Genomic DNA, 23,108 nt, shown 5'->3' with positions numbered 1-23,108 from the left:
ACACCTAGGTGGTTATGTGGTAGGTACGTTAGCAGTGGCATGACTCACGAACCATCTTTCTCAAGAGAGCACGGTTAATAGTAAGGCAGGGTGTTGTACCTTAGGTACAATCCAAGCTATTCTTCGGTATACGGTATACGTACCAGTCTCGGTGGGTAAGTTATCATACACCTGTGGAGTTTTGTCCTTGACATTAGCTGGTATGAAGGTACGTGTGAAGGTACGTATCAAGATACTGACCACCCTTCATAGTCTAAAATGTGCTTGCTACTGTCACTTACCTCGACAACAACGACAACGGGGCTGAATGTTAGTGATTGTTCCCCGTTGTCAGGGTCAAAGCGGGGCGACTCGGCTCCGCATTGACTCAAGACTCACTCCGTCCGGTCATGTTGCGTGGTAAGTCTCGACACGGACCCATTTTATATCAACCTTGGACTTAGGTCTGTCACAGTCATTGTTTGTACCGGTGACAGACCTTCAACTGTAAGCTGGTCTATGCACCAGTTCTGAAAGATATATATACATGACCTCCCTCCCACATTTTCAAACTCTTTCTTCCCATCTTCTACTCATAAGCATTCAGTTGTCCAACATTAGATAACAACATCTTCAGACGACCCATTCATCATCTACAACCTATCCCATACCATTCACCATACCCTGCACCATGCCTTTCAATATGCCTTTCTTCATACCCTTCACCGGGCTCTTCACTACCAACCACCAACCCTCATCTTCCCTCGTCAAGAAGAAGCCGGCTCAGGAGCGGGTCTTCGAAATCGCCGAGCTTCTCGAGAAAATCCTTTCCTCGGTTAACAAAACCGAGCTTCTCGTAAACATGCAGCGAGTATCGAAACAATGGAGAGATGTCATTAAGGGATCGCCCAGCTTGCAGAAGGGCTTATTCTTCCGCGCCAGCCCCAACTCCATGACCCCATACAAGAGATACATCAAGAATCTCAAGTTGGCATCGGTAGCCTTACCCTTTTTCAGCGTGTACCTTTTTGAGCGCAATGACTCCGAGGACAGACCGTTCACTCATGTCTGGATGAGGGATATCATCTGGCACTTCCACTCTGATATCATAAAACCATGGCTATTCGAAGACGCATCTTGGCGCGACATGTATGTGTCTCAGCCACCCATCAAGCGGATTTTTTGGCAAATTCGCAGAGATGACCAGATGTGCCACGGATTATCCTTGCCTACAACCATTGCAGAGTTCGAATTCCCGGAGGGGTTGCGGATGGGCGACTACTACGATCTCATCCTTGGCACCAGGGGTAGACACCAAGTCTCATGGCCGAGCACGGAGAAATGGCCCCGAGGCCGCAACGATCCAGAGCCCCAAAGCCGCATCAATCCAGATAGTGAGGCTCGGTGGAAGGAAGATGTGAGATCGCGAGCTTATAAGGAACATGCAATCGTGGTTGAGCAGCATATAGTTGCGGAGGAGGCAAACCCTAAACCTAGCCGGGATGAATATTGGAACCCCAAAGACCTCCGGAAATATCAGCCAAACTTACGGATGGTAAAGGAGCTGGAGGCCAAGAAGACGGATGGGGTCATGAATTGGGGTTACAAATGGTTAGGAAAGGACAGCGCCTCAGGCATGAAGATGTTTCTTCATCGGGCGCAGAAGTGGATTCCTGAACTGGATGACTACTATTGTTAAGGGCGCTATCCCACCATATGGTATGTCTTAATCGCCTTAGCCTTCATCGAAAAATGCTAACTAGTCAACAGCCTCAGGCGATTAGCTCCGGGAGACTTCACCATAGTGTTCCTCGGTGAACCTAACTTCCTCAGTCTACTATGATAGGGAAGGGGTTACGGTTTTCGCACAGGCTTGGTTTAGTGTGGACGGGTTAAGTATGCAAAGGGCACTTCTTCTAGCTACTACCCAGGGAAATGAGAATGAGGATGGTTCTAGTTTGGTTTCGGAGGATATGGTTTGTTTATTTTCGGAAGGATAACGGAGTTAGGCGTGGACGGGCATTAGTTGTCAGGTAGACAACGTACCAAGTTACTAAGATTGGTGGGAATCAAGCTATTTGTTACTCCCATGATAATGTATTGCCTTGGTGAAGATTCAAGATCGTGATGACTATATTATACATATGTACATGAAATAAGCTTTTTGGTAATGGGTTTAGTATAACCCCTTCCGTTCGTAAGACCCGGTTGTATTCTCGAAGTGGGAGGTAAGTCTTGTATATCTAGCTACTATATAAGACTCACTCATCATTATGATAGGCTCATTAATGAACCGCCGAAGAAACTTCTATCAAGCATATGAATGATTGTATTAATAAGTTATTACAAAAACAAGTGAGTTACTACCTATATCAAGGTGTACTGGGTAAGAACAAATGTGTATAGGAATTCTAAATGCTGACCCCCTTTTATAAACATACATGATATCTAAAGGATAAAATATTCTAGGTACCTGTTATACATACAAAAAACAAGAGTTAAGATGAAATTAATATTCCTACCGCTACTACATTGAGGCGGCAGGATCGAACAGCGGAAAGTTGGGTTCGCACACGGTTCCCGGCGCAGGTAACTTGCCCTCGAGGAAGTAATTTTGGATGATGGAGTTTGTACAATTTGACGGCTGCGTGAGAGACAGGTGCTGTATGGAATGGTTAGCTCCTAGTTCGCAGGGCATAAAATAGGGGCTGAGAAAATGAAGGAGAAGGAAAAAAAAAAAAAAAAAAAAAAAAGATTACTCACGCCGTGACCGTTATGCGTAAGAAGAACACTTCCCTCGAAGCCAGAGCTCATGTTCTTAGCCGAGGCGAGCGGAGTGACGGGGTCGAAGCTGTTGCTGACGAATAACACGGGGTTCTTGGTCTTGACTTGGAAATCACCCTCGTACCGCTCCTTGGCCTCGAATCCCCATTGCGCACAGGGCGTTACGTCGTACCCCCAGGCCCAATCCCAGAACCACTTGCTGGTCTTACGATACTGCTCGAAGACGGGCTCGAGATCGGATAGTTTGTTCGTCCGCAGCTTCTTATCGCCGCAGCGGATTCCTAGGATTGCCTGGTCTTGAGACGGGATCGAGAATGCCAAGACCCGGCTCACGAACGTCTCCAGGTTGCCCTGTAGCACGTCCTCGAGCGCCTGGGCTAGGCCCGGCCAGTCCGATGGCGAGTATAGCGTGCTGAAGATGTGGGCCTTGAATAGATCGTAACTGAATACGACCGTGCCGTTGAAGACGGGCGGGTTGTTCCGGACGGTGTCGAAGAGCTCGGTCATGACTGCTTCTAACTCATCGTATGTCCTGTTTTTTGCTAGGGCGCAGTTGTTGGGCGTTGCGATACACCCGCGCATGAATTCCTCCCAAGTAGCGTCCGTGGACGCGACCATCTCGGGTTCGCCGCTAGATTCAGCTTGTTAGTTGGATTTGTTTTTGGGATGTTATACCGAGAAAAGGGGGCACATACAAAGAGTTATAGTACTCATGCGCATTCATCACGCCGTCGAGAACAACTCTCTCTACCCTGTCGGGGAACATCGCGACAACGGTAGCTCCCAGCGTAGTGCCACCCGAAATTCCTAGGAAGAAGTTAGCTTATTAGTGCGTTAAACATCAGTTTGCGACTGGGATCGCACTCACCCCAGTATCGAAGCATGCCATCTTCGTTCAGGGCGTCGACGATGGACATCATGTCCCTTGCGACGAATGCCATGCCGACAAATTGGCCGGTCTCTTTCTGCTGGTCGTGGCACCGGGTCGCAATAATGCTACCCTCCGCCCAGAGTTTACCCACCGTCGAGTCCGCACTGCCAGCCAGGCTATTTCCCATAGCGGCGTAATACCCTGTGGTATCGTCGGGCCAGCATGAGAACCGAAGAGTTTTACCCGTTCCTCTATACAGCATTGTTAGTATATGCGATGATATGGGGTATCGTGAGGGAAACGACTTACTTACCTTGGGTCCCAACTTATGAGATCGTGGTAACCTCCAGTAGTCCTATTGTAATAATATACGTGTTAGTTAGTCCTTCTTTAGGTTATACCGAACTGAAGAGCTCGGCAATATTAAACTAGTATCAAACATACGGGCCCATCAGCTCTGCATAAGCAAGCATACTTTCTAGACCGTCTTGGCCCGGACCGCCGAAGTTGAGGAGAATGCTACCGCGCTTCGGCTGCTTCCGAGCCGGGTACTTGATTAGATCGAGATTGAGAGTGTCGCTACGAGTCTTGTCGGTGTAGTCGAGCGGGACGGGCAGTTGGGCGCATTGCACCGGGAGTGTAGTGTTGAGTTTGCATGGTCCCCATTTGATGTCTGTATTATTACTGCGGCGGACGGTTGCCGCTTTGCTGGCATGGGGTACGAGCAAAAGGAATAACGGCAGGAGAGTCTTCGAAAATATCATGTTGAATTTAGTTACTTATGAAGCTGAGATGTCATGTAAATTTCGATAACTCTAGGTAGTCGAGGCATTTCGAATCCTTTTATATATTTACAAAAGTAACTTCATGACGGTCACAAATGAACGTTGCCATCCTCCTATGTCACGATCCTGTATTATAGCCCCATTTACAGCCGAAAGTGCCATCGACGTAAATCTGGAGAAGCTTATTCTCATACAGCGAATCAATTCAATTCCTCTTTTGCTTCTGAATACGTTAGCCAATCAAGGTCTTTGTTCTGTAAGATTCATACGGCTCTTGGCAAATCGAGAATACGCCGTATCTCCTATTGCGGCCTATCTCAGCCCTACGCTTAGCCCGCTGGATCTTGGCGTCAGAGCTGAGCGCTGCTCGCGATTCCGCTTCTTGTACAGCCAAGACTTGGCGAAAGGATGATTGTCAGGTCTATACGTCATCTATAAGGCATGTATACGGCGTATAACTCTCTACAATATTACGTAAATAAGAGGCTTATTTCTTATTTCAACTTAAACTAAATGCTTTGGGTTGATTAACCTCGCTTTTCATCCACCTCGTGCTCTCTTTTCTATTGATAACTCATAGCTTCGGTTTTGGTTAGCAAAACAAGCGCATTTAATACTAACTAACTTAAATACGATCCTACTTACGATGAGTACTTGGTCTAAGTCATATCTGCCGCCGCAGCTGAGTTGCGGTACCTGAGAGTACTTCCGTGCCAGTTCCTCTCTGGTATTCTGGAGGACCTAAAGAATCTCATTGTTAGCAATTGATTACCCCGAATTCAGTATTTAATACTAAGACGCACGTTTATATACGACTGCTCAGGGTTCTCTCTCAGAGTCCTAAGGAAAGCCCAAGACATGGCACCAGTGGGTGCTCCGGCAATGGATGTATCCGCAGAGGTCTGATCGTCAGCGCATCCAGAGAACATCCAGACATCTTTGCCTTCCGTCTCCCAATGCTCCTCGTAATTCTCAACGGCGAGCCCATCCTCATCAACATCCTCGTTCCGACGATGATGCAGTCCGTTGAAGAAGTCAGTGGCACCGCCAAGTAGCATCTTAGCGTCCTCTACTTTAGACATGGAAAAGCCGCTTTCGAAAAGTCCCTCGGCTGCGCGAATCAACCCGATTCCTTTCTTGATGGTGTCAACCATATTGACGTTGCCATCTTCGTCGGGTCGATAGACGTAAGGCAATTCGCAGGCCGAGCCGGAATGACAGCAATCAAAGAGTATGGTAAGACGGCATTCTGGGTTCACTGGGGAGACGATCGATCGATGCAACTAGGCAACGAATTATATTAGTGTGGGGTCTTGGAGAAGTAATATCAGAAGTAATATCAAGGGCGTCGAACTTGGCCGAGAACTCACTATTTCGCTCGAAATCTGTCCGTTTTCTGCAAAGTCAACCGGACATATCGTATCATCGAAGCTGGTTCACATTAGGGGTTAAAAATCCTAGACCGTTTACTTACATCGACAAACTTACCCTGAAGGCCGATCTCTTGAATTACTCCTAACCTGGGCTATGCATTAGGTTAAGTACCTACGTATTAGCCCTCACTACATGTATAGTCGCAACTAAATAGCTAACCTCCATGGCCAGAGTAGCTCAGCCAAAGTATATCACCAGGCTGATTTCTGGTAACCAGCCAGTTGATCGCTGCCAAAATGTTGGCGCCCGTTGGATAAAATGGTGTACCATCATTTTCAGGGGTATCCGATAACATGACCATGTCGTGAGCGCTGGGTGAGAAGCCCCTCTCCTCGACGAGGAAGTTCCTGATATTTTCGGCATCATTGATGCAGCCATTTAATTCATGCTCAGATCCGAAGTAGTTGATGCCAATAAGAAGAGCTTTCTTGCGGGCCATGATGCGACTTAAATCAGACGTAAACGTAAACGTAAATAGTTATCTTACCTAAGGTAGGTAAACCCTATGGAGGTTGAGAATGCGCATTCAAAAAGACGGATATGCACTTGATCTAAATATATAATATACCTAAACATGCCGTATTCCCGAGCTTGATATTAGTGAAACGGCGGCCTCAAATGATTTACTATGTCAGACACCTTATAGGCTTATAAGGTAACACTGCATACAGGTACAGACCCGTATTGTACAGATGTGGATCCGTACCTAGGTAGCTATAGTGATCCAGGCACTCATGCAATGAGGTAGTTGCTACCTACCTATGTACATCTACGCGTATAAACAATAGCTAGATCCTAATCTTTATAATCCTAATCTTATTAGGAAATCGCACAGATGTAAATTTTGGTGGAGCATGGGCATGGGCATGGATGGGCATGATGCATGATAGATACCTAACATAATGCTTCATGCCTGGCATGTACACTATTTCAGGGGAATTTGATTTGTTGCACGTGTTATCCAGAGTTATTAGGCAGGGGATATCTGTACCTACATCTACCTATGTAAATATAAATATAAAATATAAATTACCTACTATGTAAAGCTTTTTCGTCGTAGGGCTGAATCCGTAGACCGCTAATAGGTATTGTGCATCCGTACCGGGAATAAATGATAGAAGGTAGAAGGAATCAAGGCTTATTAAGAAAACTTTCCTTGCTTGCTTACGTCACATGTTTTCGGAGGAAAGTTTTCGCTTCTAAATTCCAACCGGGGGGGGGAGGGCTCAAAATTCAAGTGCACGGACCATATGACAGTAAAACTGATAAGATAAGCTTTTGACCAATCAAATTAGCTGTTGTAAGGGTGGGTAGGGGATGCACCCAATCAAATCAATAGACGATGTTGACAGTAAAACTGATAAGAGATAAGCACACGTGAGTTGACAGTGAAATTGATAAGATAAGACTTATAGCCAATAAGCGCTTCCCGTAAGTAGAAATATGGGCCAGTGGCAAAGCGTTACGTTAATCGACCAATAAGAGGCTACCGTGGCCAGGCTAGATTTCGAGAAAACACGCTAGAACGCCCTGGTAATAGAAAGGAGGGTCGGCTGTAAATATTCAGCCAATCAAATAAGGCGCACGCACCCCACCGGAAGCCTCGGACTCACAGCTTGGTGAGCTAGCCAATCAAATCAAGTGCAGCCCCAAATTGGTGTTACCCAAAACAACAGCTTTGACCTTCAAGCTCTTTCGATAGGAGATAAGTCTGACGTAATCTCTTTCTTATATATACGGCACCACCCCCTTCTCGAGATTCGAGCTTTTTTACCTAATACACCTTTTACCTCACCACCACACACGTATTGCTTACCTACTAATAACGCGATATCGTGAGCTTCACTTTTGCTAATCTAATCTCCAGCTGACTCATCTGCTAATCTATTAATTTAATCCCCAGTGGGCTCATTTGCTAATCTAATCTCTCAGTAGCTTATATATACAATAACCACCCTTTTAGCATTCAGCCTCTTTTTCCTTTTACACCTTTTACCTCACCACCACACACGTATTGCTTGCCTGCTAAAATTACGATATCGTGAGCTTCATTTGCTAATCTAATCCCCGGTGACTCATTTGCTAATCTAATCTCTCACCACCACACACATATCCCTTACCTACTAATATTACGGTATCGCGAGCTTCACTTTTACTAATTTAACCCTTAGCTGATTCGTGTGCTAATCCAATCAGCTGACTCATCTACTAATATAATCTTTCACCACCATACACACATCGCTAACCTACCAATATCACGATATCGTGAGCTTCATTTTTACTGATTTGATCCTCAGCTGACTTATTTGCTAATCTCTCAGTGGCTTATATATATAATAACCTCCCTTTTAGCATTCAGCCTTTTTTTCCTTCCTTTTACACCATTTTACTCAACACCATTCCTGTATTACTGCCTACTAATATCACGATATCGTGAGCCTCACTTTTGCCTGCCGTTGCAAGGCCTCGCACGAGGTTATTGACAGGTATGCGCTGCCAGCTTAGCCTCTGTACCACGTGACTAGCTTGCTTATCTTATCTCTTACAGTTGACTATATATACGACCTCTCCCTCCCCCTGGCTACTCGACTGCTCTCCTCCTACGTCTTTTTTTCCTGGCCTCTCAACACCACGAACTCGCTATTTTGCTACTCCAAAGGCAGTATCGTGAGCCTCACTTTTGCTTCAATGAGGTCCCTCTGAGATGTCTGATAACGGGGGTGGCGACAGCGTGGCCGACCCCGTTGACAGCCCTGGTAAGCTAGCTGAATCACGTGCTGTAGATTGTAAGATAGAGAGGCCTGCCGCAGGCAATAGCCCGCTGCAAGCGCCCCCCGGGGAGGGCCGCCGGAGGCAACGGGGGGTATAGGGGGGTGTCCCCCTGTATTAGAAATATTAATTTTATATAGGGTAGCCACCCTGTATGTCGCTATCCTGTAGATCCTATTGGCCACATGCATAGTTATGGGGTAAGTTACGTAGACTTTTTTTTGTCGCATATATGATATAATTGAATATATTACTTTTTTACATGCAGATAAGCAATTTAAAATCGTAACGAAGTTATGATTTTCATGTTATGACGAAAAGGTTTTCGTCCCTAAAATAGTGCTTGCTCAATTTTCACATTGTCTAGTCCCCTTAACCGAAAGCGAGTTCAACACTTCCGGCATTTCCAACCCACGAATCACACTTCGGTATCATGAAATCTTCCCCATCTCGGCTATAAGCAGCCCAACCAACAACTCCCTCCTAGCTTATCTAAATGCCTTTCTTTCTATAAGTGCGAATCCGACTACATAGTCACGCGGCACAGCAGAAGAGAACTAGGTACCTACCTATTCATCCTTGCTATGTCTGAATATAAAATGACAAGCTTTCCAACTGCTATGGAATGCCAGACTTTCAATGCGGCTCAACCAGATGCATCTATTCAGTCTCAGAATGTCTCTTAGAAGTATTGCTTTAGGTGGGCTACTAGCTTTCGCTGGCTTGGCCGAGTCTAAGGCTGTTAAGACACACAGCGGAATAGTCCATGGCGGTCAGTGCAGCACAACCGACATAGACTACTTCTACTCGATTCCGTACGCCAAACCACCTCTAGGCGAACTACGCTTTGCACCTCCGGAGCCCTACAATAATTCGGGCCGCGTGATCAACGCCACGACACCGGCACCGGCATGCATTCAGTTCGGGGAATTGTTCGCCGAGACGACTGCGACGAGCGAAGATTGGTGGGTGGCTCCGTGTGGTTATCTACCTAAACTTGAGTAGGCCTTCACTAACTCGTATAAAATATACATAGCCTTTTCCTGGATGTGTGGGCTCCGGCCTCTGCTACTCCCAAGTCAAACCTTCCCGTGAAGGTGTGGCTATATGGAGGAAGCAATGCAGTTGGTGGAATTTCAGATCCGACATATAATGGCTGCTTCTCTGCTGCGGACTCCATTGTCGTTTCCATCAACTACCGCGTCGGTCCTTTGGGATACTTGGCACTGTCGGATCTTGGCCTCACCGGAAACTATGGCATCATGGATCAACTTCTTGGCCTACGCTGGGTGCAGGACAATATCGCAGCGTTTGGCGGTGATCCGGTAGGTCTATACCCTCGTCACCTTACCCCCATCACGTTAAACAATAACTGTGATGCACAGCATCACACAGAGTACCGAATGTTAATAACAATTCCACTTTAGAGAAAAGTCTTACTCTTTGGGCAGTCCGCCGGCGCTTTGGACGCTTCCATTCTTGCTACGTTACCCGAAGCACCCCAATTAATGCGAGCCGCTGCTTTAGAATCTGGAGCCGGGAGAGATATAGTAACAGTGGCCGACGCGAAAGTGTGGTATTCAGAGTTCCTTTACGCGATGAACTGCACGAAACAAGACGTATGTGTCACGCTCCAATCTCTATTAATTTATCCGGCATACTTATTAGTACTTAGTTATCATGTCTTCGAAGCGCTCATGTCGATGGACTTCGAGCTGCAGTGGCCGCGATGCCAAGCACTAGCCTAATCACCCTTAACACGGCCCTCGTCAATAATGGAACAAGGATCGCTTGGACTCCCGTGATCGATGGAAAGGTAATCAAAGATCAACCAACAACTATCGGGGTTAGGGTCCCTTCAATACTAGGCTCAACTACTAGGGAGGGCTCTCTACTTGTCTTAGCCTCCTACACCACAACATGGAAGGGAGAAGCTCCTAGCCTATCGGACTACGATGATTTCCTAACCCTAAACTTTGGACCACTGGCGACACGGGTAAATGAGACGTTTCCGTTAGCCTCTACCTTTAACGGCTCAACACTTACCGCTATGGAGGTTATGCTCACACAGGTAACATACCAGTGTTCATCATACCGGGCTTTACAAGCTGCAGAGAAGAAAGGAATTCCTGTATGGAGTTACCGATTCGCTCACGTGCCTAGTTGCGCTTGGCTTGGCCCGATAGAGGCGGACTCGATACCCAGCCTAGGGGCAACGCACACGAGCGAGATCCCATTCGTGTTCAACTTCACCAGTTCGATGCCACCCCCTAACGGAAACTGCACCTTCTCAAAAGCAGAGCAGACAATGTCCCATGAGATGAGTCGTATGTGGACAAACATGGCACAGATGGGGGTACCGGATGACACGAATACTTGGCCTGCCTGGACATCGGACGAAAGTAAAGGTGTAGTGTTCAGTGATGCAATGGATGTCGGTGTAGTTGATTATTCTACTTGTGATTTCTGGGGGGAGATTAATGAGGATCTGAATGAGTACTGGAGGTCGCAATCAAGCCATGTATGATGCCACCTCTATGAAGTCTGGATAAGCTAATTCTGGTTTCTTACCCCTCGACAAGGATTGGGGGCTCAGCAAGAATCTAATATTCGTCTAAGTAAAACGTTTTGTTCATAAAACTAAGCTCCGTACCCTAATCTATTCCGCTATCTAGCGTAATTCAATAATATGGTACTAATATAGAATTCTTACTACCTCCTATTCATTGTGTCGATGGCCCATCTTCTTAAAGACCTCATATGCTCGAGCTGCACAACCGACACCGCCCAGTGTTAGCATTATCCCGTTAAACAGAATCAATATGCCATAGCTAGTCCCGTAACTCCGTGGCCACCAGAACGTTTTATCTGTCCCATTGGCTATCAGAACTTCACTTATAGGCCCGCTTACAATGCTACCAACTCCTCTCGCCGCAGCGGCAAATCCCCACAGTACGCCTAAATCGGCATGGGGAGCTCTCTTCTGTATCTCAAGACCTATGCCGACCCACGTTGAGCTCCAGCCGCCAGCGAAAACGCCATAGAAGAAGGCAAAAGCGCATAGAGCCCCAAAGTTCGCTGCGAACCCCCAGGCGAAGAAGACGGTAACGGCAGCACCTAGAGATAGGAGAAGTAGCGATATAGAGACATGGTAACGGTCAACTAAGTATCCAGTGCCGATGGCACCGATAACCGTGGCAGCATTGTAGAGCGATAGCATGCCAGCTGCGTCTAATGGCGATGCGCCAAAGCGCTGGGCGAATGCTATGCCTTACATTAGCCTACTAAAGCCGAGAATAGCCACGAAGAACAATAAACGGTGCGATACACATACACGGCAGGTGAATACCAGGCAAGAAGTTCCCAAGAGCCTGGAAAATATTACCGGCTTGAAGGATGGCGAATATCGGCGTAATAATAAATCCCAAAGTCCCGAAGCCAGAAGACACGGCGGCACGTGGTGGCTTAACTCGCGGGCGAAGGAAGTAAATTGAGGGGATAGATAGAGTAGTGACGGCGATAAACCAAGCAATCAACATAGTCCGGTGTCCGTACTTTTCGAGGCCCCATGTCATCAGCACGCTGTTGCACGTCGTTAGCCGTAGAATAGGTATGGGATGAATACCTATCACACGTCACCATACATACGGAACGATGATCCCACCCATGCCCGCGCCACTCTCCTGGATTCCAAAGGCGAGGCCTTTGCGTTCGACAAACCACTCGTTCAGAAACTGTATCGTCACCGTATTCACGACACTGGCTCCGAGTCCGTACAGGATGCCCTGCGTCAGAAGTAAATGCCACACCTCGGAAGCAAACGCGGATGCAAGTATGGCGAGACATGTGACAGCCGATCCGACAACGAGGGCTGGCCGTCTGTATGCCTGATATCGCTGCAAGATGATGAAAGATGGGGGCGACGTCAAGTATAGGATTCCCTAGGTAAGAACCAACGTTAGGTTTTTTTTTCGCAGAGAAATACGAAATTGGCGTTTGTTCCTGTAGATAGGTAACAGATAGGTAAATGTCAACGTACCAGCGCGGTGGTACCAACCGCAGGCAGACCCTCGGGATGGTCAGAAAAGGGCGGATGGGAGGAGAAGTAGCTCTGAAAGACGCCGTATGAGAAAGGAAATCCCCACGTTAACCCGATCATCAGAAAACAGCCGACCCAGAGAAAAAGCCACGCGTGTTTACCGCGATCCGGTTCTGGGTAGGCGTGAGCCGGCGCTCTCTCCTGGTCCTCTCCTAAATGGCCAAATTCGATTAATTCCGAGTTGGGGTCTTCAACCGGAACTAACTCTTGGCGGTCCATTGTTTACTCGTTACCCAAGTACCTATTTATATATGAGCCTTTTTATTTTATTTTTATAGATAGATAGATAGGTAGGTAGTTAGTTAGTTTGCTCGGGTCTGCTATATATATATATATATATCTTTTATACATAATGATTGAGGCACGTAAGCCAGCATGTAGTTTACTTTGACTGACTTGACTTGGCACGCCCTAAACTAGCCGATATATGATAACTTCGGCCGTGATCGGAAAAGCTTCCTAGGAGGGGACGTCAAGGGGTGGGGCATCGCACACGCATTTCGTAATAAGCTGTCTTTGTTCTATATAATATTATCATTACTAATCTTGGCTTGGGATAAAAGCTGCGTGATTGAAGCTCTCTAACCTTGGGTACCTAAGTCTAGCACCTCGGCCGAGTGGCGCTAAAGATTAAAGTCCTACAGGGTAGTTGGACGCCAATGCTCAATCTCAATAGTCCAATTTAAGCTCAAGATAGACAATTCCAGTGAACTTGGTAAAATGTCAAACATTTTCAAAATATAGAAGCAAACGATAACTGCAAGGTGCTAGATAATGTGTTTAATTTCCAATTGTATTATCCAAACGCGAGAAGTCTGGTTCTAAGCTCTCACGCCGTTCTAAGAGACTCTCCCAGAATGCCATGTTCTCAGTGTTGTCATAGGTTTACCAAGCTTTTCGCTTTCCCTCATAAGTCCACAACTTGCCGCCTGATTCTCTGGTAGCCTCATTAATCACCTTGAAGGTGCCGTCACAAGAGTCCTTTATAGTGACAAGAGCTTCGTCTAGGCCAACTGATCTCGCTGATGTGTTTCCCATATCGGTCTGGGTCCATCTAATAGGGAGAAATGAGTAAAGTCTATTCCAGAGAGAATAGTGATTTATTACTCACCCTGGATCTATCACAAATGCGATGATGTGGTCCTCTTCCTCATTAATGCTCTTTGTGATCCAATGAACAGCGGCCTTTGAAGGGCCATAAACAGCGTTGGGATATGAATACATTTCCTAAACGATAGGCATATTAGCATACTTGGACGTGGTCAAAACATATGAATCTTCCCACCTCTATAGACCCAGCACCCGAACCGATAGTCACGAATTTAGGAGCAGTGGCCTTGCGAAGAAGCGGTAGGGTAGCTTGAAATAGTCGTAGCACGCCGAAGACATTAACATCCATAGTCCGATACATATCCTCAATCTTTGCATCGACAACTTTAGTAAAACCGAGACAGATGGCGGCGTTAGCAATTACGATATCTAAATGATCAATTCCCTGCTTCTGGAGTTCCTTTACAGCATCCACGGCGTCTGTGTTGCTCGTAGCTTCGACCTTCACGATAATGAGGCTGCTTCCCGGGGCTTTAGGTAGGCTGGCAAGCTCCTTAGACGTGGGATGCTCCGGGTTGCGGTTAGCAGCAATGACTGTATAATTAGGCAGGGCGAGGTAGCGCTCGGCAAGGCCCTTACCAATACCTCGATTGGCACCGGTTATTAGAACAATAGTAGAAGCCATTGCTATTGTGTTTGTAAATGGAATGATCAAGAAAGATGTCTCCGAGAATTTATTCTAAGCGTCCCTACCTTTATTAGATATTGTTTTTTATATATGGAAAGACTACTTAGAGAAATATCAAGAAAAAATGTTAGGTTACACTCGTGTAAAAGCGAGATTCGGAGGTATACGCAGTAATCGTAACCACGGAAAGTTGGCAAACCAGAATTAGGATGCGACATAGTAGCATTACAAATTCACGGATGGATTGAGAAGGTTAGATGGGGTAATATTATCTCAATAAAGCTAGTATAAAAATGTTCGTTTAAATATTTGGCCGAGATTATGTAGGCACCTATAAGACGGGCTTCCACGGAAAGCCACCATCCTTATATCCCCTTGACTAGCATTCAACTACACCTCCACTATTTTCAGTATTGATACATAAGGATTGGCCAGGAAAGAAAAGATGGTTAAATCGACCAATGATATTTACGGTTTATACTAATTGTTGGACCTTTTCCTATCATGTTAATGAACGTCAAGTCTTAAGTACTAATACTGAAAACAGTGGAGGTGTAGTTAAATGTCAGTCAAGGGGATAATTCATCAACCTAACTAAAAGCTAATAACTTGGGTACGAAACTACCCAAGGTTGCAAAACTAACGTCTCAAAAGATAGAAGCATTAGGTTAGGTACGTAATACTTTGAACGGCGACTTTTACCTACCTAGGCAATTCCTTTTTAGCAAAAGACCACCCCGGAAAACATTTCGGGTTTTATTAGGTAGCTTTGTCATAACAACCTAAGCTACAAGTATCGTTACCGGAGAATTATTGAGTATTGTCCGGGACTTATTCGATCATTTCGGATCCAAAGCAAAAGGTGATTAGAGGTAAGTGAATGAAGTCGAGTATATGCGAATCTAAATTCCGATCTAAATACCGAAATTTTGTAGTTTAACTGTCCTGGTTAGGTACGTGGTGTAACCCTGGCCCGCATTCCACCATCCGGTCCCATTAGCCCTTTGCCTTCTTAAAGGTCACCTGTAAGACCGGTCCGTTTTCCGGTTTCTATTTTTCGGTCGGTCTCCCGATACCGAGTTCACCTGACGCTTAGTCACGGTTGACATCGGACACCCTGCCGTTCCCTTTAGCTAACAACTTCGGAATATAAACCCAGCTTTGCTTTTTAGTTTTCCTAGCACTCTAACAGTTCAATATCTACAGCTTAACATACACAACTGTACAACAATGGAGATTCACGAAACAGCCCGAATCTCCATTGATTCAAATGGAAGCTTCATTTATTACCGTACGAAGATCGCTTGAGAGACGTCGGCAACGAAATTCTCTAGACCTAAGTTAATCGTCGTATAGCCGCTTGACCGTGCCTATACTTCACCTGGCAGCCAGCGCCACTTACCTCGACATCGCGCACTCCACTGTATGATCATACTGCTGTATAAGACAATATCGGTGTATATTATGCTAATTTTACTTGGAAGACAGGCCAGCCCGTCGATGCATGCGCATTGCCCGTGGCGCAGTCTATCATCTCGAGGTGATGGATGCCCAATAATTTCATAGCTTGCTACGGAGGCGTCAAAATAACGGATGCACCTCTAGAGACAATCATGCTGATAAGATGCGCCCCCTTTTTTTGGCGTCCTTCTGCCCCCTTTAGATAGAACTACGCTTACCGCGAATGGATTAGTCACTATGAATCATAATGAATCATTCTGACTTGGTTCCACGTGATTACACGTGACTATACTGCCTCAAAAGTTGCTATAGTCATATAAGCTGGCAAAAATAACGTCAAAAAAGGGATGAATTCGTCAGTATAGTTGTTAGGATAGTTGCCAGCCATTTTGAGGTTATTCAGATTATTCTGGTTGGCTACGAACTACGGAGCTTATCCCCCTTCCATCATCACCATCATCCGCCATGGCCACATCTCTCAAGCCTACCGAAACCATGGATTTCTACGACATTGCTATGAGCCCACCAGCATCAGTGAACCCCTGGAAGGCTCGATTGGCGCTGAACTTCAAAGATATTCCGCATAAGACTACATGGGTTCCCCTTCCTGACATTGGGGAAGTTCGTCAGGGTCTTGGCGTGCCCACTTGTCGCAAGCTTGCCGATGGCAATGACTTCTTTACACTTCCTATCTTGGTTGATCCTAATACCAACTCGAAAATCGGGGACTCGTTCGATATTGCCGTCTATCTGCAAAAGACATACCCGGAGTCAGGTGCCGGCGATTTATTCCCCCCTCAGGAGATCGATTACACCTTCGATCAAGACCTTCCCCCTTGGGCACCACCACTATCAGCACGGAAGGAGGGTGAGTATGACGAGTACTCCAAGTTTAATATGCATGTCGACAGAGCATTTAGTGCCTACGTTGGCCTCATGGGGTTCTTCCTCCCCTTCGACTCGCAAGCGAGCAAGGATGAACTCGTTCGCCGTGCTGGTGTAAAATCTTGGGATGATTTCGAGATAAAGGGCGAAGCACGGGAGAAAATGAAAGAATCTTTCCGTCTTATGCTTGGGGACCTTGCGAAGTTATTTTCAAGGAACACCACGGGGCCTTTTATTCTAGGTAAACAGGCCAACTATGCCGACCTAATCGTCGGAGGGTGGGTATACATGATGCACGGGACTCTCCCAGAAAATGAGTGGCAGGAGGTCAGGAGTTGGCACGGAGGTATCTTCGGACATTTATATGATGGGTTACAAAAGTATGCAGAAGTGATGTAGGTTCTACTCTTATACGGCAGAGCCCGACACCGCTATATATTACCAGTAGAAGTTTACCAAGGGAATCTTAGTCGCCATGTTAAAAATTACCGCTAGGTAATATTTACCTTGAGGAGATCGGATTATGGTAGATAATGGAGTTGCATTAAGGTTAACAACTTATCCTCAAAGAGAAATAAAGGGACAATGAATTAATAAAATCAAATCAATTCGTATGGCCTGGAGCACTTCCAGCCTAATGCAAACGTGTCCCTGCCAATTAACCGACCGTGATGCCAAATTATGATACAAGGTGAGATTCTTCATGAACCGTATCCTTAGAGCCGAGAGTTTTCTTCCCTTCATAAAAACCCTGCGCGCACACGCGAACAATATGCGATATGAAGGCTAGTAGCTAAACCTGCGTTACCTGACTGCTGAATGGAGCAAGAATAAAGATGAATCTTTCAACAAGTATGCCTAGGTAGGGTGGACGTTAAACGGGGCCGAGTATTGGATATAGACAGCGGTGGACCATGGGCGCAGTGCATACTGAATATAGCAAGCTGCATATGAGTAACTGCAACGTCGGCGAGATTTACAGAGAGGGCTTTGTCTCTCGGTCGATTGCGGCGCCAACTTGCTGGGCTGTGGAAGAGCTGGGGCCACCGGCGCCACCTGCGGTTAGAATCTATTGCATCTGTTAGATATTATGTATTCATCAAGTGAAGAAAGTAATATTAGAATAAGGTCCTTACCTCTCCACCCATTTCACGCATCTTCATTTCCTTTTCCATCTCCATTACTTGTTGCTCTTCAGCCCACGCCAGAGCCCACGGGACGCCTAGAATCAGCGCAGAGGTGCTGATCACCCAGAGAGTCTTGCCGCCAAAGGAGAAGAAGCTTGAGACTGCGCTAGTTGTTGCGTTAACCTTGTTGGCGATCGAGGTTCGGGTCTGAGGTGGGATGATATCGCGAAGCGCATAGAGGCGCTCGGCAAGAGTTTCGCTGGAAGGGTCATAGTCCGACTCGGTTGAGATTTCGGACTCTATACAGACAGATTCATGATTAGGTAGCTGTAAAAATAGGACCCGGGACAAAGGCGCGTAGCAACCACAGATTCAATATAAAAGCTGGATATCTACAAGGTAGTGAGTGACGTACCGGTATCAGTGTAATCCTCGTCCTCCTCAGGACCAGGCTGGTCCTCTTGGAAATGCTCGTCGACAACCTCTGTAAGCTGAACCATTGCGACTCTCGGATGGTTTCCGTTGAGGGTGAAAAAGGGTCCTAGGTTGAGTGGTGGTATCGGGTCTTGAGCTGGAATAACGGGAGAATTGGGAGGAGCAGGAGGAAAATCTTCAGAATCCGATAAAGAATCCATTGCTATCGGCTAGCAGGGGTGTATTTAACGCTTTGTTTTGATTGGAGCATTGTGACACAGGTTGGCGTTATTTCGACAGTCATTAGGACGAGTTTTTACTGTGTATTTGAAAAATGCAATAACGTGAAGGAAAAGTTGCGTTTCAGGCATCAAAAGATTGATTCAGTATGCGCTATATGCATATGGCTATGTGCTACATGCACATAGCCAGTTTGCTATAATAGGACCCCTCTGAACCCCTCTGGACGACCGTCTTAATACGCTAACTATCTGCAACCCCTCGGTTACTAACGCACCTTACATAGTAACTTGGGTACTTGCAAGTGACATCATTAGCTAAGAAATCGACTTGGCTCTTGTACATGAGCCTGCCTTATACTGGAAGTTCGTTGTTAGAGAAGTTTTTGTAGCTATCAACACAACTATTTTACAGTAGATAAAACTACCCAAGTAAATAAAGGAATGCTAACTTGCTTTAGGTATCTAGAATACAAAAATAATTAAGAGAATTTAAACCATGCAAATGGAATCAATCTCATTATAGCTAGCCAATTCCTAGAAAATATTAGTTATTAAACACCAACATCTAATAAATACATCAACACTGGTGCATTCGGACGTCTTTAGACGGAAAATAATATTTACTCTATCTCATAAAGTTATAGTGCTTACTTTTCGCTATACCAATTCAGCATACAGTCATAACCTAAAACAGAACCAAATTATGTCTCATGAAGCGTGTGCCTCAGCCCTTGTTGGGCGGAGAGTCTGCAAATCTTATCCCTCGTCTCGTAGGGGGTACTCTAGGGGTATCATCATCTTCACTATCGCTGTCTTCAGCCCCAACGCCATCTACGCCTAACGCAGCCTCCCTTCTCCTCCTCTCTGCGGGAGTCTCCCCTAGATCATTATCCTCGCGGACGCTAGCGAAGGCTGCCAATCGTCGCCTTCTCTCGACGGCTGTTTCCGGTGTATTCGATGTCGGAGGCTGTTCCGGGTCTGTCGTTGGGCTACGTCCGCGAGGGGGCTCTGGGCGAGAAGGAGATTTGCTCGCATCCCGAGTGCTATCACTTGCTTGAGTCACACTAATTTGAGGGTGGACTAGGGCCTGGTCCTGGGCCTCGGCCTGGGGTTGGACTGCGCTTGCGTCGGGTGCTTCCCTTGCCATCGATTTCACTGCTGGGTCCGCATTGGATTGGTCTACCACCTCGCGGCGGGTTTTAGGATCCAACTTTCGCACTTCTCTAAGGAAATCATCCTTGGTCATGCGTTGTCCAACGCCACCGATCGTGAATCGGATACCTCGATCATCTTCTGCGCTCCTTTCGACGGGAGCAGTAGCATCCTTCCTAGCATCCTTCCTCTTCTGTTCAGCAGCACCTCCACGACTGAAGCCTGGCCACCCTCCGGTTTTCGTCTTGGCTCCAGGTTTACTACTGCTAGGCTGGGTAGGCTCTTGCTCGGACGACGCTTCGACCTTGGGTGCTGTTTTATCAGTTGGCTTAACAAGACCACCCATTCCCATGTATTTCAAACCAGTAGCTACATAGTCTTTGCCGTTGCCGTCATTTCGCTCGGTAGGAAGATCATACTTCCTCACGACTTCTCCGTCTTCGTCTTCCACAATAATCTGCAAACCGATTAGCTGAGTTTCCTACTACTCGAATTAAGGACAACACTTACTGTGTTACCAAATTGGTATGCTCTAGCCGGCTCGTGCTTTCGTACAGTCTTTGCCTTGTCTTTACGTTTCTGGGCCTCCTCGTCACGCCATTTCCCAATACTTTTCTTGAGTGACTCGTATGTCCATCCCGGCTTTTGAGTCTCGGCTTTGGCTTTCTCCTTAACTTCTTGTAGATCTTGAACCGGTTGATGCCCTGTTTCCGCAACCGCAAGAACTTGGCCATCGTGGTCTTCAATTATAATATGATCGCCCTCATCAAACACTTCTAGTTCGTCGCGTTGTTCGCCTCTGGATAGTTGCTCACGGCCTCTCTCACGTTCCGACCCGCGTTCCTTTGTCACATGCACTGTTTTCTCGACGTCCTTTTCGCTATCTTTCTCGGGTAGATCGTCCGATGGCGAGCTGGGGCTTTCTTGTCTTGGTGAGACAGGCGGTACGGAATCAGACGGTGACATAGGCTCTGCTATTTCACTTGTGCTCCTTTTCTGGGGGAAGATGGCCGACTGGCTTACGGGCCCGCCAGGCCCAATACCATCATCCCACCTTCTCCTACTGCGGCGCCGAGAAGAAGCACGGCTTCCAGCTCTACTAGGGTTCTCCTCCTCGCGTTGCCGACGTAAGAACTGTCCAGGTAGTCCAGTTGGTGGCAATGTGCCAGGTGGAAATTCAGGTAGTTTCATCTCCTCAAAGTCGGTATCTGACATTGTTCGGGCTTGTGATCGCGACTGAGATGTGATCCGTGGCAAGCGGCTCATCCAAGCAGGACCTTCTTCCGTAGCAGTGGTAAATGACATGGTGAGTGATAAAGTATTGATGCGCTTTCCTAAGGTGAACACGGCCACTGAAGAACCATGGACAATAATGGAGGAAATAACCATGAATGTAACAATAGGCCACACGAGGAGAACAACGTTGTAGAACTCGCTACCCTTCGGCGGCAGTTCTGGTTCAGGAATTGTATGCTCACTCTCCAACTCGGCACGAGCAAGTAGGGCAACAAAAATAGCACCCACGCCGATTGGACCAAAATGCCCGGCAAAGAGAGCTTCTCGCCATGTCTTCACGTCGGGAATGAACGGTTTGAGAAGCATCATAACCGGAATCCGGCGGAAAAGGATCACAAATATGGCCATAACCACCAGTCTCCAGGCAGAAAGGCCAATATCCGCGTTGTTATATTGCTCCCAGGGAATAATAGTACCGAGATAGACAAAATAAGCCAAATTGATTAGTAGATCGATAACGTTTGACACATGAGATTCTTCCGTCTTCTCGCTGAACCACCCATCATTAGAGAAGCCAACACCGGCAGCGAACCCGACAAGTAGATCGTCTGTGCCTAGAATACTGCCCGAACCAGCGCAGAACAGAGCCAAGGTAAAGTAGAAGACGAGAAAGCTTTCACGGTCGATCAAGTCGTGCCTTTCAGCGTATTTGATGCCATGTCGTGCAATGTACCCAATCAGAAACCCGTACACAGCGCCGAAAATACACTCGTAAAGGACGGTATATACAAGCCAATGATACGTCGTCTCCTTGGCGTCCAAGTGCTCCTGTAGTAGGTACACGGAAAGGTAGATGAAAGGGAAGGCCATGCCATCGTTGCAACCGGACTCGGCAGAGAGCAGATCTCTCAAGTGCTTGGGTACCCGTTTCGCAAACTTGCCCTTACCAACAACTGACGAAGCAAGAACAGGATCCGTAGCGGTGACGCAAGCTGCAATAACTAAACTCTCGAGCCAAGATAGTATCGGGAACATCCACCAAACGATCAAACTTGTAATCAACCATCCAAAGGTCATGACGGGAAGCAGCAAGAATACTACAGATTTCCAATGCCTCTCCATGTAGTATTTGGGCAATTCTACTCCGACGGCGAAACATTGAACGACCAAGACGATTCGGGAAAATTCAAGGGTAATCTCGTCGACATTTCCCCACGTTTCGGGATCAATCAGATTCGCAGCGTGAGGACCGAAGATAACACCGCAAAGAGTAGCAACAGTCGCTTCGCCTATATACATACGCTCCTTAATAACTGAAGAACAAAGCATAAAGAGTGAAGTAAACCCTCCTAAGATGATATACACCAAATGGGGTTTGGTAATCGAGAGGTGATCCCACGCCATTGTTTATAGCAGCGTCCCCTGGACGACTCGTACGGGGCGGGGCGTCCGCAAGGCGAGAAAGGAATAGATAAGACCTCAGTTAACGGGTCGAGGCTCAGGGAGGACGTTGGTCGGACGAGGGCGTGTATATTGGTTTCTTTGCGGATAGCGAAAAGACTCCAGGAGGCGAGGCAGGACTTGCGACTCCCCAACTTATGAATACCGTTCTAGTAAATTTCTGATCTAGATGCATTCAGGACGATGGTTTGCATGCCAAGTAACTGGCAGACTAGCTATACGATGGACCAAGACGCGATTGTAAGTAAAATCAAACCCGAGATAGCCGCTGACTGCGATATTCTGAAGATCGCTAGTTCATTCGATATTTTTTTTTGTTTACGCGTAGGGGATCCGCTCATGAGAGGGGGGATGCGCCGCGGCAGCACGAGCATTAAGCAAATGAAAGATGCAGGGGAAAGATCAGGTTATTGTCTCTTGATGCCCAGCTAAAGAAATGAGACAATAAAAAAAAGATGAAAAAATAAAAATAAAAAAAGACCCGACGAAGGGGGTTGTTGTAGCACAAGAAGCAACAACACGGAATGACGGAAAGGGCTGGCAACTTCGAAGTTTTTGTATTGTACTTTCTAATAAAATAATTCTGAGCAATAGCTCATGTCGGCCTTTCGTAATGATGAATTTGGGGGTTTAATGGACCCGACTCAATAATCCTAGTCATTTCCTATGTA

General features: G+C 46.6%; 9 protein-coding genes across 9 annotated transcripts; 3 read left to right on the top strand and 6 right to left on the bottom strand.

Annotated features, from left to right (window-relative positions):
• Nucleotides 1–682: 682 nt before the first annotated feature.
• F5Y00DRAFT_273442 (uncharacterized protein) lies at nucleotides 683–1,678 on the top strand (the record flags this gene model as incomplete). Its single annotated transcript, XM_048013180.1, has 1 exon — nucleotides 683–1,678. One exon carries the CDS (start codon nucleotides 683–685, stop codon nucleotides 1,676–1,678), a length of 996 nt encoding a protein of 331 aa, XP_047860892.1.
• An 828-nt stretch (nucleotides 1,679–2,506) lies between these two features.
• On the bottom strand, nucleotides 2,507–4,398 carry F5Y00DRAFT_273441 (TAP-like protein-domain-containing protein; the record flags this gene model as incomplete). Its single annotated transcript, XM_048013179.1, has 6 exons — nucleotides 2,507–2,641; nucleotides 2,743–3,394; nucleotides 3,459–3,570; nucleotides 3,632–3,885; nucleotides 3,948–3,989; nucleotides 4,079–4,398. The coding sequence occupies 6 exons, from the start codon at nucleotides 4,396–4,398 to the stop codon at nucleotides 2,507–2,509; spliced, it is 1,515 nt and encodes a 504-aa protein (XP_047860891.1).
• A 435-nt stretch (nucleotides 4,399–4,833) lies between these two features.
• On the bottom strand, nucleotides 4,834–6,433 carry F5Y00DRAFT_247562 (peptidase C14). The gene is made up of 6 exons (XM_048009291.1): nucleotides 6,013–6,433; nucleotides 5,908–5,944; nucleotides 5,790–5,850; nucleotides 5,223–5,702; nucleotides 5,065–5,160; nucleotides 4,834–4,999 (listed from the first exon to the last, which is right to left on the bottom strand). Exons 1-6 carry the CDS (start codon nucleotides 6,290–6,292, stop codon nucleotides 4,994–4,996), a joined length of 960 nt encoding a protein of 319 aa, XP_047860890.1. The 5' UTR covers nucleotides 6,293–6,433; the 3' UTR covers nucleotides 4,834–4,993.
• Nucleotides 6,434–8,941: 2,508 nt separating this feature from the next.
• F5Y00DRAFT_247556 (alpha/beta-hydrolase) lies at nucleotides 8,942–11,292 on the top strand. The gene is made up of 4 exons (XM_048009290.1): nucleotides 8,942–9,587; nucleotides 9,659–9,947; nucleotides 10,050–10,241; nucleotides 10,298–11,292. Exons 1-4 carry the CDS (start codon nucleotides 9,262–9,264, stop codon nucleotides 11,147–11,149), a joined length of 1,659 nt encoding a protein of 552 aa, XP_047860889.1. The 5' UTR covers nucleotides 8,942–9,261; the 3' UTR covers nucleotides 11,150–11,292.
• On the bottom strand, nucleotides 11,293–13,127 carry F5Y00DRAFT_247553 (putative MFS monocarboxylate transporter). The gene is made up of 4 exons (XM_048009289.1): nucleotides 12,662–13,127; nucleotides 12,271–12,563; nucleotides 11,957–12,204; nucleotides 11,293–11,886 (listed from the first exon to the last, which is right to left on the bottom strand). The coding sequence occupies exons 1-4, from the start codon at nucleotides 12,938–12,940 to the stop codon at nucleotides 11,342–11,344; spliced, it is 1,365 nt and encodes a 454-aa protein (XP_047860888.1). The 5' UTR covers nucleotides 12,941–13,127; the 3' UTR covers nucleotides 11,293–11,341.
• A 340-nt stretch (nucleotides 13,128–13,467) lies between these two features.
• Nucleotides 13,468–14,690, bottom strand: F5Y00DRAFT_247550 (NAD(P)-binding protein). The gene is made up of 4 exons (XM_048009288.1): nucleotides 14,525–14,690; nucleotides 14,007–14,458; nucleotides 13,833–13,948; nucleotides 13,468–13,775 (listed from the first exon to the last, which is right to left on the bottom strand). The coding sequence occupies exons 2-4, from the start codon at nucleotides 14,454–14,456 to the stop codon at nucleotides 13,607–13,609; spliced, it is 735 nt and encodes a 244-aa protein (XP_047860887.1). The 5' UTR covers nucleotides 14,457–14,458; nucleotides 14,525–14,690; the 3' UTR covers nucleotides 13,468–13,606.
• Nucleotides 14,691–16,205: 1,515 nt separating this feature from the next.
• Nucleotides 16,206–17,461, top strand: F5Y00DRAFT_184581 (uncharacterized protein). Its single transcript, XM_048005065.1, has one exon. The coding sequence runs from the start codon at nucleotides 16,386–16,388 to the stop codon at nucleotides 17,202–17,204; it is 819 nt and encodes a 272-aa protein (XP_047860886.1). The 5' UTR covers nucleotides 16,206–16,385; the 3' UTR covers nucleotides 17,205–17,461.
• On the bottom strand, nucleotides 17,388–18,600 carry F5Y00DRAFT_247547 (Tom22-domain-containing protein). Its single transcript, XM_048009287.1, has 3 exons — nucleotides 18,348–18,600; nucleotides 17,942–18,231; nucleotides 17,388–17,874 (listed from the first exon to the last, which is right to left on the bottom strand). The coding sequence occupies exons 1-3, from the start codon at nucleotides 18,565–18,567 to the stop codon at nucleotides 17,782–17,784; spliced, it is 603 nt and encodes a 200-aa protein (XP_047860885.1). The 5' UTR covers nucleotides 18,568–18,600; the 3' UTR covers nucleotides 17,388–17,781.
• Nucleotides 18,601–18,956: 356 nt separating this feature from the next.
• Nucleotides 18,957–23,063, bottom strand: F5Y00DRAFT_247545 (alkali metal cation/H+ antiporter Nha1 C terminus-domain-containing protein). The gene is made up of 2 exons (XM_048009286.1): nucleotides 20,251–23,063; nucleotides 18,957–20,197 (listed from the first exon to the last, which is right to left on the bottom strand). The coding sequence occupies exons 1-2, from the start codon at nucleotides 22,378–22,380 to the stop codon at nucleotides 19,313–19,315; spliced, it is 3,015 nt and encodes a 1,004-aa protein (XP_047860884.1). The 5' UTR covers nucleotides 22,381–23,063; the 3' UTR covers nucleotides 18,957–19,312.
• Between the last annotated feature and the right edge of the window lie 45 nt (nucleotides 23,064–23,108).

Source organism: Daldinia vernicosa (genome assembly GCF_022497035.1).
Source record: "Daldinia vernicosa strain CBS 139.73 unplaced genomic scaffold F5Y00scaffold_64, whole genome shotgun sequence".
NCBI lineage: Eukaryota > Fungi > Ascomycota > Sordariomycetes > Xylariales > Hypoxylaceae > Daldinia > Daldinia vernicosa.
The sequence above is the reverse complement of the archived record's forward strand: the minus strand, read 5'-3'. Positions and strand labels throughout refer to the sequence as shown.